Source organism: Harmonia axyridis, chromosome 1, assembly GCF_914767665.1.
Source record: "Harmonia axyridis chromosome 1, icHarAxyr1.1, whole genome shotgun sequence".
Taxonomy (NCBI): domain Eukaryota; kingdom Metazoa; phylum Arthropoda; class Insecta; order Coleoptera; family Coccinellidae; genus Harmonia; species Harmonia axyridis.
In genome coordinates this window covers 25,274,048-25,290,938 of record NC_059501.1, presented here as the reverse complement: position 1 = coordinate 25,290,938, position 16,891 = coordinate 25,274,048, and the positions used below count along the sequence as shown (strand labels likewise).

The 16,891-nt window shown below is 32.3% G+C and overlaps 1 protein-coding gene across 2 annotated transcripts in view; it reads right to left on the bottom strand.

Annotated features, from left to right (window-relative positions):
- Window positions 1–16,891, bottom strand: part of LOC123671305 — a 95,870-nt gene that overhangs the window by 57,789 nt on the left and 21,190 nt on the right. For both annotated transcript variants that reach the window (XM_045605055.1, XM_045605056.1), the window contains exon 3: window positions 15,167–16,208. In XM_045605055.1, the coding sequence (XP_045461011.1) occupies window positions 15,167–16,208 (1,042 nt within the window). The remainder of the gene's footprint in view (window positions 1–15,166; window positions 16,209–16,891) is intronic.

The window sequence follows — 16,891 nt, the reverse complement described above, 5'->3', positions numbered from 1 at the left end:
TTCAGTACTATTATGAACTTTACTATACTGAAATAGAGAAAAAAATGTTTTTTTTCAAACGTACCATAATAACGTCATTTCTCGACTGACAGGATCATCGAAAAGTTCTACTTTTCCTCCGCCGGAGGAAAAAATACTTTTCCCTCCGGCGGAGGGAAAAGTGGTTGCTACGGAAACAATTAATTAGTTACCATGGACAAGAATAAATAATTCTGATTCAAACGTCATTATTTGAACGAACGAGTGTTGGAATAAGCCTTCTGTACTAGAATTATACATTATTTTCTCTAATTCACTGCGTTCTTATCGAATTTAATGGAATATTTTCAATAAATATCATTTACTGATTTTTGCATTGAAAAATGTTGGTTTGCAAAACAGATGTCTGTATCACAAACTCAAAATGCAATAAGTTTTAAAGACGCAATTATCAATGAATACATTTAAATATCTGATTTTGGAATGAACTAGATTTCTCCAGAAATAAAAGCATTGCGATAGAAGCACGAAATAGAATAATTCCCCAGAAGTCAAAAAAATATTGGGAGAACGAACATACAAAATTCAACTAATGGACCAGGAAAAATCATCCTATTTACAATAGAAAACGTTGTTATCGCATATTTTGAATGTTTAAGCAAAATTCATGAAAGTTCAGCTTTATGGAAAAAAAAACCTATTCGATGTTATGTTGTGTACTCAACCTGTAACGTTATATTGATTTCGACAAATCATTCAAAATGACAAGCTTTATTGTAAAGAAAATATATTCGAAAAAAATCTAAGGTTTTAGAATTTGAAGACATTGAACAGTTTTTGAATGTCAAGTTATGTATATTATCTTCGATGTTATCACATCTTATCTGACATTTCATACTTTTGGAACAAAATTGCAGATAATATTAATTATCAGATATTCTAGTGCATGCAGAAGAATCGAGATGAGCAGCATGATTATAAATAATCAATCATCTGCCTCTCACCTGGCAAATAAGGTTATTTCTGAAATCTTGGCTAGCTATATTCCTGCATCGAGTAGTCAAAATTTGAACGTTCCCATTATAAATACAATTTGCAGAGGTACTACAAACGTAACCACTACATACCTGGACTATCATTCCATGTAGGGATGCATTATGCATTCTAATGTAACAATCAAAGTTTTCAATAATTGTACTTTCAATGATATGGACTGAGAGTTCATTCAATCTTCAAATTATTATAGAATGAATAGAATATATATATCAAAACAAATCTCATTTATTTTCATAAAATCACATATTAGCACAATTGCAGTATTTCTTCTTTAGTAATCAAAAATATAAGTGCATTAATATTGTTGATGAGAATAATAATTCTCTCAATCATTTTTTCTGAGCACTAATGATATTTATGCTAAAATTTTTAGGTTAGTTATATTACAATATATTTCATCAATGCCTTTCCATAACTTATCCGTAAAGAAAACATTGTAAACAATATTCTTCATCGAAAATATTTCTAGTTATTTCAATCCTTTTGGTTATCCAATGCAGTTATTAAATATATAAATAAGTATGTGTGGATTGTACATATTAGTATTTTCGATTTTTCTCACCCTGGAGAGTTCAACAATTCTGCAAATAAATGTAAATAGTAGTCATACGAGATGTAATAATTTTGCTTGATTCTACCTTCCATTTTATGAAACCACTTCTTCTATACTATTAGATAATTTCGAGATAACATAGGATCTACTTGATATATTTCTATTTAGGCAAGTTCCAGGAATTTCGATATTACTATAGGTGTAGAGTAGATATTGTATTTGTTATTGTTCACGACTTGACTTCTGAGCAGAAATGAAAATAAACGATGAAGTGACAGATAAATCCGTGACGGCTGACGGAGAGTTCGGAGTACCAACATTTGATAATAAAATATAACCATGAAAGCTGTGCAAATCTGATATATTCTCGTACGATTTTGTTCAGAATTTGATTGTATGAATTACAAAACGTTTGAAAAAAAAAATAGCATATTTCATTCGGAGTTGAAGTGACTTTTCATGGCTCGCTTAAATTGTCCGCCTCACTTCGTTCGGCGGGCAAACATAAGCTCGCCATGAAAAGTGACACTTCTCCTCCTTGTGAAATAATATACTATTACAATCAGCACCACTATCATCTGTCAAATCTGACTTTAAAATAAAAAAATTGTGCATATTATGAGGAAAAGCCATGTAGTATTTTACTGAATGGTTGAAAGCCTTCTAGAATCATTTTCCACAGTTCAAACTGTGCAGAATGATTCCCCAGTCACTGATAACAAATCCATCCTCAAATTCGATTTCTATCGTCCGGCCAGTCGTAAACACGAAAACTCTCGAATAAAAAGACCTAGACAACAAATTAATTTAGCCAATTAATGTTTATATAATGGTTAATGGTAGGTTTTATGACTGCCGATTCTTGCCAACAAACCAGGGAATTATAGACCAGGAAAGAGCTCGTCCAAGACGTCAGGTATTAGAAGCCGTATCGTCCTGCTGAAAGCACTTGAATCGATAAAAACCACTTTGACATTTATGATCATTGAATCATTTGTCGATGGTTTCATCCTCATAGCATGCAAATGATTGCGAACATCTTTCTTTTCAGATAATATATCATCTTCTAACAGAAACTGATCTTCCTTGGAGTTTAATAATGTCTGAATACCTGTTAAAATTTCAAGAACACAATTTTCTTTTCACCTATGAAGGTCGATTATGGCATGATAGATTGCCATCCACAATTCACACTTCCACAATTATCTAGTAGCGCATTCAACAGGCCTATTAACATTTCAAGTAGCTTCTATGTTCACTCATGAATGCGTACCTTTTACTCTGCGTAGACTTCCTATTATTACGCTACAAAACAATGTCAAGAGTTTCTTATTTGAATTTCTCGGTGTCCAACGCCTCCATTGTTATTATGTAACCCATATAATATGAGAAAAATTGTGATCAGTGGCGTGGAAAATGGAGTTAACCCGATTATGAATTTAATCTGACCACAATCGATCGAGCGATACTTTGTCATCAATGAGATTATCTGCATTTCATTGACAGCTTCAACAAAAAATATTCCAAATCTTTTTGTTGCAATGATCCTGAATATTCATCCGATTTCATTTATCTGCTTTAGTTCTTGAACAGACAACTTGATTTAATTCTGATGAAAGGAATAAAGGAAGTAGAAAATTAAAGAATCGAAGTAGAGATTTCATATAAAAAATAATTTCATTGAAATCTAATTAGCTAAATCATCATTATTTGACTGGCCCTTTTTATCAACCTGAATCATATATAGAGCCATATTTCAAGGTAAATGGTTGAATATCGTAAGTATTATTTTGTGTAATTTGGTTGTATGAGATGATCACATCATTTCCTATAGGAAGAGATGAAAAATTATTCTTAATTTGAGTTTTTGAAAAAACATATTAGGATGCATGTTAAGAGGGGTCTATACGGTTTCAGTTCAAAAATAAGTACGCTTTATTTTACGCTGATGACAATCGATTTATATGAGGTTTTCCCATTATTCCTTTCAAAAAGTTCGTCATTGAGGAAAGTCCTTTTCTATAAATTTTTTCGGAATGGAAAAAAAATAAGATGATTCTTCTTGAAAAATAAATATCTATATGCAATCCCACCAAACATTTATTTTTTAATGAATTTTCACATAATAATATTATACAAAAAGTCTCGTCGAAGGCGTTTTTTCTAAAATTAGAAAACGACCTAAAAACGTATTTTGAATTCTTGCATGTGGTAGAAGAGAAGGTAGATCAGAGGAACGTTTGTGATTGCTTCACTCAAACTGAAGAAGAAAGTGGTGAGATCTCAAAAATGCTGAGAAAAGAGTAGTAGTTGAACTCTTAATAAAATAATTTAATATTCTCAGCGCTCGTCCTGCGAACAAAACGGTATACAGGGGCAACTGTCGGAGCCATTTCAAGAAAAAACTTCATATGTACGTATGTCCTGAACAGGGTGGAAAAGTTTCCAAAAAAAATAAATAAAAATGACCTCAAATTAAAATCGAATCATTTCACTTCTGGGATAAATTGTTAAGTGAGTATAATTTGTTGACCATTTCGTGGAAGCTGCTTGCGTATCTGCTAAAATTGAATTAATAGCTCAAATTGGTTGAAAAACTATTGAGAATTCTCAAAATACATTTTTCACATTTCAATTATGAATTAATTATCATTTAATATCAAATGAAACTGAAAAACTTCAAAAAAACACAATTTCCATACAATAATCAACCCATGGATCTTTCATTGATTTGTCCTTGAAGTGAAACAATTTTATTTTTTTAGTTTTGGCCGAGAACCATGGACTGTACAAAGTAAAATAAAAAGATCAAATTTGTTCGGAAATCAATGAAAATTTAAAAAATAATTTTTAATTTTATAAATAAATTTAATTTTTTCTTCCAATTATATTCAATTCAAAACCCTCACAGACGCTACTAGTGAAAATAATGAAATTATTGTAAATCAGAAAATGTATACTGGTGCACTGAAAACGTGCAAATATCTGCAATGGCTTAATTGTGGTTATAAAAAAAAACCAAAATCGACTCCTTAAATATTGTCAGTGCTGCTTAATAAAATCAGTGCTTTTCTGAATTACTTTTTCAATGAAATTTTTATTATAAAAGTCGATCTTTCAACATTGTTATTTTGATTGAATACTATTTGCTATTGATATATTCATAATTATAATTGAAGTTATAATTGTATCAATATCAAATAATACTTAACTTAACTTTAATTATAGTTATAAATATATCAATATCAAATAACATGCACACCTCCGCCAATGAATTGTCCTTTCCGAGCTACTACATTATAAATATAACTACTGGGTGTATTGGTAGATACAGATTACCCACATATTCGTATTAATACGTAATTGTATAGGTATAATCATCGAACAGCCCACAGTTGGCAATGCTAATGTAACCGAAACCAAAAGCGTTTGTTACCTAGATTCGTGAGACTATACATTGATTAGCACCTTGAAATTCGGTTCACAATTGTCGATTGTATGGTACCTACAGTTCTCATTGTTGAGCCGATTTCATGTGATGAACTGCTCAAGACAAAGGCATCATTCTTGTTAACTATCATTCACATTTAGATGCTTCATTTTTGTTCTCGCCATTTGGAATAATGAGGTGAAAATGAGACAAAGGTGACGAAACAAAAATAATCATGAGCTGAGATAATACCGACTTCTATGGTTAATTGCATCTCTACCGTTTGATTTCATTTTCGAGTTTCACAGTTCGCAGATAGCTCTTTTGTATTTTGTCAAATGACGTCTTAAATTTCTATAACTCAATTCGTTCAATTAATTGCCAATAGATATTGAAAGACTTAGGATAACACTGACGTGAAGTCAGGAACTTTTAAGCGCTCGTTCATTTGCCTATTAACGAACAGCACCGTGGAGAGATACGAATCTAACTTGTAGATTTCTTACAAATTTCTAGATCCTCCCTTACGAAAGTTATCAGTTACTGCCGGACGAACGGACAGAATCGAATATGAGGACGAATTCATCATCAATGAGTCAACCATATCGTTTGAAATCATTCCCAACTCAAAATTCTAAAACACATACACTGTTTAGAAATCATATATCGATCGGTTTGAAGACGAGCGCTCGAATAGAAACTTCATACTTTGCCTTGATATTCTGTTAATAACCGAATGAATAGCTTTCAAAATATATGGAAGACAGGAAAGTGTTCCTGTTTAAAAAGTAAGATTTTTTGCACTTCCAAATGGCACAATAGTTTTTCATGCAGTTATGAATAAATATGTTTTCACTTGCTCAATTTTGAGTTTTTCACATTTCTCTATTGATACCTGATTTCAGAATTATTTGAAGTCTAACGTAATTTGAATGTGATTTTACTTCAGTGACAGGAAGTTGCTAGGGCCAAGTTTACTTTACTCCAACAACGCAATAATTTCTTGAGTTATGATGCTACAAATTTTCTTGAAGACATAACGTACAGGTTGTCCCATTTTTTGATGCTCACTGAAAGCATCTTAAGAACTAAATAAGACTCAGAGAAAAGAAAAGAATAAAAGAAAACAGATATCTTGCTTCGTTCTCGAGTTACCGGGCGTTTCTGAAAAACGACTGTTTCAAATATTCACTATATCTTGATTTCTGTTCGAGATATTCGAAAAATTCTTAAACCTTTTTAGTCAGTAATTTTTATGGTTTTTACTTGAATGATAGTCAAGTCATAGAAATCTATTACCGTTTAAGATATATAGAGAGAGTTTGGTATTTCTTTAACACCCTATTTTTTCAACGCAGTTTCTCAGCATCAGAATTGTTGAAAAGAATTCCGTTTCAAAAGAAAATAATTGGGTTTTTCGACCTCGTGTTTTATGGGAGACCTTATATATAAATATTGTTAATTTATTTCGAGATTTAATTCATTTGGTGTCCATTGTATAATTGTAATCAAGTCATATGACTTGATTAGAATTATACAATGGACATGAGAAATATTTATGAAAGGTGACCCCTAAAGGACGTAGGCAAAAATATCAAAATCTTGATAACGGATGACATTTTTAAGAAATCGAAAACGGGATGCTTTTCAACAAATCTGCGGCTAAATAACTGCATTAAAATATATAGGGTGTCCCATTTAAGAATCACCCACTCTCCTCTATATCTCTTAAACGGTAATTGATTTCTATGATCTGTTATGAGTATCATATAAACTATAAAAATTAGCGAAAAACCCTTTTTTAGAATTTTTCTAATTTCTAGAACTACAACCGAAATTTAGCGGAATACTTGAAACAGTCATTTTTCAAGAAACGCCCTGTAACTCGAGAAGGAATCAAGATATCTATAATCTGCTTTCTGATATCTTATTCCTCCTAAAATTGAAATCGGGGATTTTTTCTCTTATAGTTCTTGAGATGCTTTCAGTGAGCATCGAAAATTGGATACCCTGAGCATTAGGTCAATGAATCAGTTTTATCGATTAGAGAAAAGGAGAACATAAATCAATGTTAAGTTATTGTGCAGTGTAATGTGTGTAATAAACGGTACTTCAATAGAGTACTAATAAGTACTCTAGTAGACGGCAGAGTTCAAAAGAGTGATCATAGTCATCAAACATTTGACGGCTCGACTCAGTTATAATTAAGATTCACCACTTGTCCTTCGCAATAATATAAATTGTTAGTTGCGAGGACGTGATATAACGATACAACTAATTGTGCCATTTTCAAATGTGTCATTAGATCATATTATTGCTGCCCAGGACGGATCGGTAATTACTTCTCTGTTTTCCGTAGAGAGAATACTCCAATTTACATAACCACCGCAAGTTTTTCATGCTAAATTCCTTAGCAGACCTAAGTCAAAGAAGAATTATATAAGAATGTGGGAATCGAGACAATTATTCTGTTTCAGTCACAGATATTTAGACCATGCCTAATAACAACAACACGAATTATTTCAACCAGCACAGCCAATAATCATCCGTTGATCAAGCAGTCGTAGCCAACTAGATCTACCTTTACTTTGCAATTTTAGAATTTTTAGTCAAGAATAATCTGAGACTATGAGGTTCGACCAATTGATTCTTAGTTAAATACAATCTTTCCATCCGTCCGGCCGTAAACACAATAAATCCTGAACGAAAAGACCTAGAAACCTTCAGGGTAGGTTCGGATTATGAATGCGTTGATTGAGTTCGTTAATGATGAAATTCCAACTGAGCGTTCCGTTTATAAGGCCGTTTGAATAATTTTTTCCTGATAATTTCAGAACTGCGAATTCGATCGAAATTGAATCTTGCATTTAGATAAGAATTCAGGTATCAAGCTTTATGATGATCGCCTCACAAGAAACAGATAAATTTCAAGAAGAATATCGATATAAACTGCCACATAAAAATCTCAAGTTTCGAGCAAAATTTCAATCAGAACCATACAAGATAAAGAAGAATATTGGAAAATAATAGGTAACCTAATATTGCCGCGAAATAAACCCGATCGGAATGAGATTCATATACGACATTTCTTGCCAATAGCGTCATTAGAAGCATAGAAATTCAAGGCAGAATATCTAAAAAAAATCATATTCCTTCTGTCTTGGTTTTTTTGCGAATAAATATAAAATTATCAAATCTTAATGTAAAATTTAATGTTAGTCACTGAATCATAGACCATTAAAAAAAAATGACATGAATTCAGGAGCTTTCCAGCGTAATTAATACGTCAATTGCATATAAGTAAATATATAGTTCAATGGTATCCAAGGGTACAATGGGCTCAATAGTGAACAAGTTATCGCAATTGTCATATTGTTCGTCACACCAATTCTTGTGATAATTCAAGCTAAATATTGAAAGCATATAACGAATATTTCCAGTTGCTACCCCCTGCCAGACACCCCTATAATTTAATAAATCAAAAACGATTATATATTTATTTTCCATGTAATAATACTTTTCTTGTGTTGTATAATATTGAAATGATATTTTTCGATTTATATTAAATGGCTATGAAGTTAAAAATGAATTCTAAAAGGATATCTTAAGATCTCGCAGTAGACTAAGCCCTCGCGATCGTACCTATAGCGGACTTCCAAGGTGTCTGGCTATTGAGGTAAAATTTTTTTCTCTATGTCAGTATCGTAATGAGCTCATTACAGTTCTAAAATCAATGCTGTAATGAACTCATTACAGCATCGTTTTTAGTTATATTTTTCGTTTTGTGGTTGTTTCCACTGCCTTCCAATCCAATTGAATTTAAACAAACGTCAATAATTGTCAACATTATGTATAATTTGGGTATTGTGAAATGATTTGCAACAATTTTCGCAATTTCTCTTAATTCTGGTTGTGTTAAATCGATTTCGTCAGACATAAAATTCACGAATCTAATGCGTAATTATAAATTATTTCAAAATTCGATACGTACGATTCAACTTCAAATTCCATAATCTGTCAATCTTCGTGACAGTCACACCAACTGTCAAGATACAATACTAATGTCACTAGGATATATAATCTCAATTTTCCATTGAATTTCGACAATATTTCAAAAAACTTGACTGAAATAGAGAAAATATCGTCTAATACTCGTTGCAGAAGGCAATTCCAACAATCATGCCTTCGTCGCTCGTTTTCGAATTTCCTATTCGTGTTGGAATAGAAGCCCATTCTGCAACTTCTTTTACAATATACTATTATAGGTCCCAAAGTAACATAACTATATAAAATTTAGCCTTCATACTATAAGGGATAAGGAAAGTATAATTGTAAGTCACGTACAGGCTCACGCCTCTGGGATTATATGTTTATACCCTGTAGCTTACAGAATAAACCATATTATTATTATTTTTATTATTAATTATAAAAATTTAGGCTTTTTTGGCAGGAGGTAGCAACTGTCATAAGTGTCCGGCAATGGATGACGAGTTTTTTTAAGTTATCCCGAGGAAAATATAAAAAATTGAGCTTTATACTTTAACGAATTTTAGGTTCTATTTTATACACCTTTACAACATTTTACCTGCCAAGGTAACCACAAACTGAACCTGTTTTGGGAGAATGCAGAGAAAAACTTTCAGCTTTTATAAAATGACGAACGTCTGACCATCGTTGGGATCTGAACCCCTCATATATGTAGATAATTCAAGCCACAACCATGACTACATGAAATGAATCGCATGTCGCATATATCATATATTCAGTTATGTGTTCTCCTCAAGCGCATAAATGAATGAACGCTCAAAACCTCCCGACTCCAAGTCAGTGATTTTCTCGAAGTTTTTATTGTTTTGTCTGTTCGATGAACACGAGAAAGTTGTTATCAAAGAGTTCATTATTTCGGAAATAAAAGGTTCGAAATGTCAAGATTGTCCGCGAGTGTTCATGTGTAGGTGCGTGCGTAACAATGTTACTAAGAACTTTGTATGAGATAATGAAAATTATTGAAGAAATTGTTGATTCATCATTTATATTGTGATTATGCAATAAAACGTGTCCATGGTCTTATTGTGAATCGGAAAACCAAAAGATTTAATGGAAGCAAAACGCTGGCTCCGACTGGATATTGCATGGATACGAGTAATTAAAGGAGTAAAAATATACACCAGCAATAAAATTTAATGAACAGCTAGTTTACTGGAAAGCAAAACCAATTTTTCACAATGGTTTTTTCTCCTATTATCGCATAGAATAACATTACTCCCAGTAGTGAACGAAAATTGTATTGTTGTGTTTGAAACAGAGAATTCCAAGAAAATTTTCAAATCTCATAAGAGTGGAACTGTATTATCCGAGGTATTACCTTATCAAAAAAAAAATCAATGGTTGCATATTTTGCATTTTTTTAAAATGAATTTGATCTAATTAGATCTCATTCTTTACTTTCAAAGCTGTTCTAGTATCGGGATGATAATACCTCAACCAAACTACCTACAAAACTACACTTGTTTCCGTAGGGAACTATTTCTTTACTTTTTCCGTTATTGATTCCTTTTACATATAAGGATTTATTTCCTAAAATAGAAATCAAAATTGGTACAGTTCACTCAGAATTGAGGTGTGAATTGAGAACTCGAATGTTGATATAAAACATTTCCCAAATAAGCATTGCAAAGTCAAAAATGTTATTATTTCTTCAAAATATTACCAGGAATTCATGATTGAGAAGCGGGCCCAAATCTATTTTTTTTAATTGGTTTTTTCACAAGTTGGCAAAATACTGACGTAGAGTTTTAACTCCATCTGTTCACCAGTTTACCTACCATTCAGATTATTTTCAGTGCTTCATTTTAGTTCATATCGATAGTGGTATTTGTTTGTTTATGTGTTGAGGTATTGAAAGAAGAATTAAAAAATTAAAATGTGGCAATGTTTAGGTACAGCTATTTTACATGAACAAAAATCAACCTCTACTGATATTGAAAGCAAGGAGCTTTAAAGTCATAGTGATTTTCAGTATAGGTAGTAGGTGAAATAGCAAATGAACACCTTAATATTCCTGTTGGCGTCAGTGCGTAGATACCTGGATTGTGTTCTAGGTATAGGTAAAATGCCAGATCTCTAAATAATACGTAATTCCCAGCTTATATTTGATTATGAATTTTCATTGTGAAAGTTGAAAGATCACTGATCTCTGAGCAGAAAATGGCCTTCGTCGATGAATAAACCAAGAAACGTGAACAAAGCATCCAAGTCCTAAGGTAGGTAAGCGTTGAAAAACAAACAGAGAGAAAGTTATCGAGGTGTATTGCATGTAAATTGTTGAGTTAATTTGCAAATAATGATATCAGAATAATGAATACCGCAATTTTATGAGAAGAACCTGAACCTTCTGAAATTGATTTTTCTCACTAACGGCTATCCTATATCTTTTATGAATAGGGTATTGAAAGAACCCCTACCTCCTTATATCATTACACAATCGAATAAACACAACTATTCAATGTGAGGTTCTTCAAAGAAAACATTCCAAAATACGTCATGAGAAAGATTTCAAGATAAATATCTTCAAAATTTTTTATTTCTTTTAGAAAACAATTTCACTCTTCAAATGAAGGCCCTATCCTTATTCCTCTTCAATCCAATGTTGTGGATCAAAAGTATCAAAACAGAGCAAACAAATTACTTTTAAATTCTAGAATTGAGGATCATAAGAAATTGCAAATTTTGAACCTTAAAAAGCACTTGCCGACAATATTCAGCAAGTGCAGACTGTGTCCCATATTTTAATTAAATTTGTAGTAAAAACCTACTTCAGTTTACTCTGAATCAAACATTATATGTATATCATCTGATGTATAACTGTTTTAAATTATAATATTATCTCACATAATCCTATTTATTCTTTTATGCAATACCTTTGAAATTTTATACTTGGAATGTATCTGATGACTTGAATATTTTTATTGAATGTGTTATAATGTTCACTTCAGATATTTTTGTTCAAGTATTGTTAATATTTCAAAGTTTACTTAATTTCATTTCTTTGCAAGGCCTCATTTTTCATGTTGTTGTAATTTATTTTATTCTACGGTGTATCTTTGTATTCATTCCTAATTTAAGTCTGATCCTCATACCAAACAACCAGGTGATATTATTCAACCTACAATAAAAACTGTTCAATTACGCGCAATAGTTAATGAGGAATGAGTGTTACCGATTTGTGGACATTTCGACACCTGGAACTCCTTAAATCATTGAGTGGAATAAATGGGCTTGAAGCATTTAATCCATCTGAATTCGGACAGGGAAAGTTGGTAGACTGTTATGTCTCGGAGATCGAATGCTTTCAATTTCTGTTGAAAGAGAGCATCGACTAGAATTCGGAAACTAATCCGTAAATATAGTGTACTTGAATTTTAAATAAAAAAAAATTACATATTACTCAAAGTTATTTAATTTTGATCGGAAAAGTTATATTTTTTTCACAATTATATTTATACTTATCTTCATTGTGTGGATTTGTATGCTCTAATGAATGAATCTAAGTTGTCTACAATTTATTGATGAGAAAAACAATTCAAAATTTCATGAATAACGGATAATTCATTCGGATATGGAAATGAAGAAAAACTAATTCGCTGTTGAGTATGGCTCCAAGCGTTCTCATCCTTTCCTCATAAAAAATCAGCCGTTTATATTACATTATTATCGAACTTGCAACATTTTTATCTCCTGAATAATCGAAATCCGACTAGCAGAAAGCGAATATTGAGTTGTTTGCTTATTTGCAAGGCTCAACCTATACCTGACAATGTTGAAATTTGTAAGGGACCATCTAAAACCCATCATTACACAATTTCATCAGAATCGGATAAGACTTTTATAAATATTTGCGGACATACAGATCGAAAGACTTGATGTTAAAGTTGTTCAGAAATTTATTATTTTGAATTCTATTTGGTGAAAGGAATATTCAAAATCGAAACCAAAATTTGCTATCACGAAGCTTCTTGCATCTTAGGTCAACTCGAAAGCAATAAATTAACGAAAACAAATCAGAAGTTTAATTTGGACGAAAGTTATTCAAATGAACAGATCGCACATTCGAAATAAGAATTTAGGAAGACGAATAAAATACATTTCTACATAAATCAATCAATAAAACAGAAGCTTTCAGCAATTTTCTTCAAGAAAAAAGAAGACTTAAAAGGCAATAATGTAATAAATATGGTGTTATATGTCAACTGTTAAAAATTTATTTACATAAAGGAAAAGAATAGTCGAACTATAAAACAGCAGCAACAACAATGAAAATCTCCACAACGAAAGTAAAAGTTTTCGATAGACAGTGTCAGAATTGATTACAATTAATATTCATGAGAGTAAATTGCATAAATCTCTCATAGATTCCCTAAGTTGTCCAATACGATCCATTCATTTTGAAGGTTGAAAATTGATGGATGAAACAAAAGTACCTAATATGGACAAATTTCACAACAGAAAATTCAATAAAATTAACAATATAATCATGTGATTCTTCTGAATGAAATATTTTTGTCATAAAATTACATAGGAAGTGAATTTGAAGGATTAGGTGAACACCATATGCTACTACAAAAAGGTTGAGTATTATATTTGGATGCACTGATTTCGAAATTTTCCTTTAATTATAAAAAATGTGGGCGTTATGATACAATGAAGGTGAAATTTTGGTGTTGAAAATAGGACAGATTTTATTGTTTTTATCGCCATAAATATCAATTCAACCTCAATTAAGGTTATGTTCGTCATCAATTTCGATTAATTTCTCATTTGAAGTAGTAAAGATACATTGAAAACTCCTTCTTGACATCTTCTGAATTTATTGGTTCATATAGCTTACCATTCATTAAGACATGCAGCGTAGGGGGATGCAGATATAAAAATCATCCTTGAGCACAAAAAATGTACCAGTCTCGATAATGTCATGTACATAACGTTCGTTTTTTTACAATGATGTCTTCCTTCAGCTTTGAACTAACTATCGATCAATTTGCAAAATACTTTCGAAGACTGTTCATTTGGTGAGAATAATGAAAATTCCATTTTCCAAATCGATTCAACTCGCTGATGCAAAATTATTAATTAAATTAATTTTAGATTTCCTGATTGCCATAAAAGAGTGGAGAGAAGAGATCAATCTTTTCGAAATATGGAAATTTGAATTTTTCCGCAATTTTTGGGAGAATTTTGATACAAAACTGAATATTGGTATATAGCGTTTACTAGAAAAAAAAAATGATATTATATCTGGAACTTTACAAACATTGGGTGATCCGGTATCTGAATGGGTAACCCGCTCAAGTAGGTACCTATTTTGAGAAACTATTGAACTTGAAACTATGGGATCTCTTCGATATGATTTCTTTAAAAAGTATGGCAACAAGTTTCTTTCAATAGGATACAATATTCTTGTCATCACATCAATTCATTTCCAAGAAAATCTATTTAACGCATATTATGTTTGGTTTTTATGACATTGGCAATTTAAGACGTAACAAATTATTTCATATTCAATTACTTGAGCTTTTTATTGTTGTGAATTCAACTTGAATTCCATTCTAGCTTCATGTGATTTTGCCACTATTTTCACAATTATTTCGTCATAGTTTAATATCGTCACAGAAGTTTTGATTTATTAGCAGTACGACAATTTAAAAATCTTGGTATTATGAAATACTAATCGTAACTAATTCTTTCCATCGAAGTGGAGAATTATTAGTAGAAATGTTATATGTTACTTCTTGATTCTTCTTCTACTCCTCATCATTTGAAGAAACATTGATCTCGATGGTTCTTGATTCACTCTGAAATTGTGTCACGAGAAAAGTAATATTTTATTGGATCTTATCCTAGCCATTAATTTGGTCTTATGGATAGTTGATAGTCTAGCAAAACTGTTATTATTGCGCTATTATAGAAATTATCAACATGAAATATTTATTAATAAGTATCTGCAAAAAAAAACACACAAAATAGAAAGAATTCAGTAAGTGAATGAAAATTAAAAAGAGCAAACAACAACCGGAATAGAAGTCTACAGACTCACAACGATTAAACAATTAACGATAATTCAAATGAACAATAATCAGAAGGATACTCACAAAAATTGGCACATCGGTAGGTTTTGGCACAACGTTTCGAACCTGCTTCACATCATCAGCTTTCATACCGTAATACTGTTCCCAAACTGAGGGCTTTCCGTCATTCACCGCCCTGATCGAACAAGGTTTCAACGAAGAACCACCATCCAGTACTTTATGCGAATTATCGAAATTTTGGGCCCTGTCATAGTTCAAATTACCATCCGAATGATCTTTCACGGAATCACTAAAAGCACTGCTGGAAGGAGTCGAAAAATGAGTGTTGTAAGTGTCGTCCATTTCGGAAGAGGAACTCCTCGCCTTACTGCTCCATTCTCCGGAAGTAGAAGACGAATTCGAGTTACCAAACGCTCTCAAAACCGAATTGACATTCTTGCAATTCTTCAAGTTGAGGCACAGCTTCCTCATGTCCTCCTCTGTGCTGTTCCTCAAAACCTCCAAACCCATACTGATCTTGTTCGTCACCGTCTTCAATACGTCTTCTGGTGTTTTATCTGTATGACCGTCTAAAGCCGAATTCACATGTTTGAGTATGTCGACCAACAATTCCGTCACAGAAATCTGAACACCAAGAGAATTCTTCTCGATTTCTGGCATGTAACTCAAACTCGTGTACAATAAGAGGGCGTCATCGACAATTGAATCGTAGTTTTCCAAGCGCTTTTCTTCCTCGGCAGGCCACACGTTTTTGGGTCTGCTTATGTCGACTTGTCCTTCTGGTATGGTATTCAGGGTCCCGGAGGATGAGCCTGATCCCGATGATGGCACAGAGTTTTTTGTTGCTTTTTGTTGGCATACTCGAATTGATTTGACGAAGTTTGGGTTTTGCTGAACGATGAAAGCTCGATCTGAGTCTCTGGGTATCTTTTCGTATAGTGGGTCGAAGCAACTGCTTATTCTGCTACTGCCGTACCCTGATGACCCAGATTTATCTCCTGACACGTACGAGTTCTGTCTCGGCTGTCGGTTCATATAGGTGTTTTTTCTCCCGTTTTTTGATGTGCCTGTGTAAGTCATATTCTCTTTGAAGAGAGGATTCACCCTGGAAAACAAGAAGAAAGTTTTATTTAAAGGTTTCCAAGGATCATAGCATATCTTTCTAATAGGTTGGTAGGAGGAGAATAAAATATATCCAGAAATAGTCATGTAACCAACTCGAGCATTTTTCTCTGGTTGATATTTTTCTTCAGTTCATTTGAAATTTTTCACCGTAGTTCAAACAGCAAAATTTAAACATGACACATCATTAGTGTTGTGGTCAATTTTTATCCGCTTCATCAAAAACAGACAGCATTCGTTCATGAAAAACTTTATTTGATAAATTGAAGTTCTAGAACTAGAATAATCCAAAATACCTCAAAAAAATGTCTAAACTAGACTAGAATAAGTCTAGTGCCTGGCACACAGATGACACTGTCAGTGCCATAGATACCACTTTTTTTCTGGTTACTACCAAGTTCCAAAAGATGCGTGTCAAAATTTCGACACGTAGAGTTAATAAGTCTAGACCAAGATATTGAAGGAGAAGTAACGCTACAGTTTTTGTTGTTTGAAAAATTAATAAAACCGAGTTTCTTGCTTCTTGCTCCTTCAAATTTAGCCCCCAGTGAATATTGACCTCAAAGAATGCCAAAGGCAGAGAAATATGGCTATAATGAAGGCAAAGACGAATCTTAAAACGGAAAAGTTTGTAAAATTATTAGAGGAGCTTTAAAGTACAGGTAT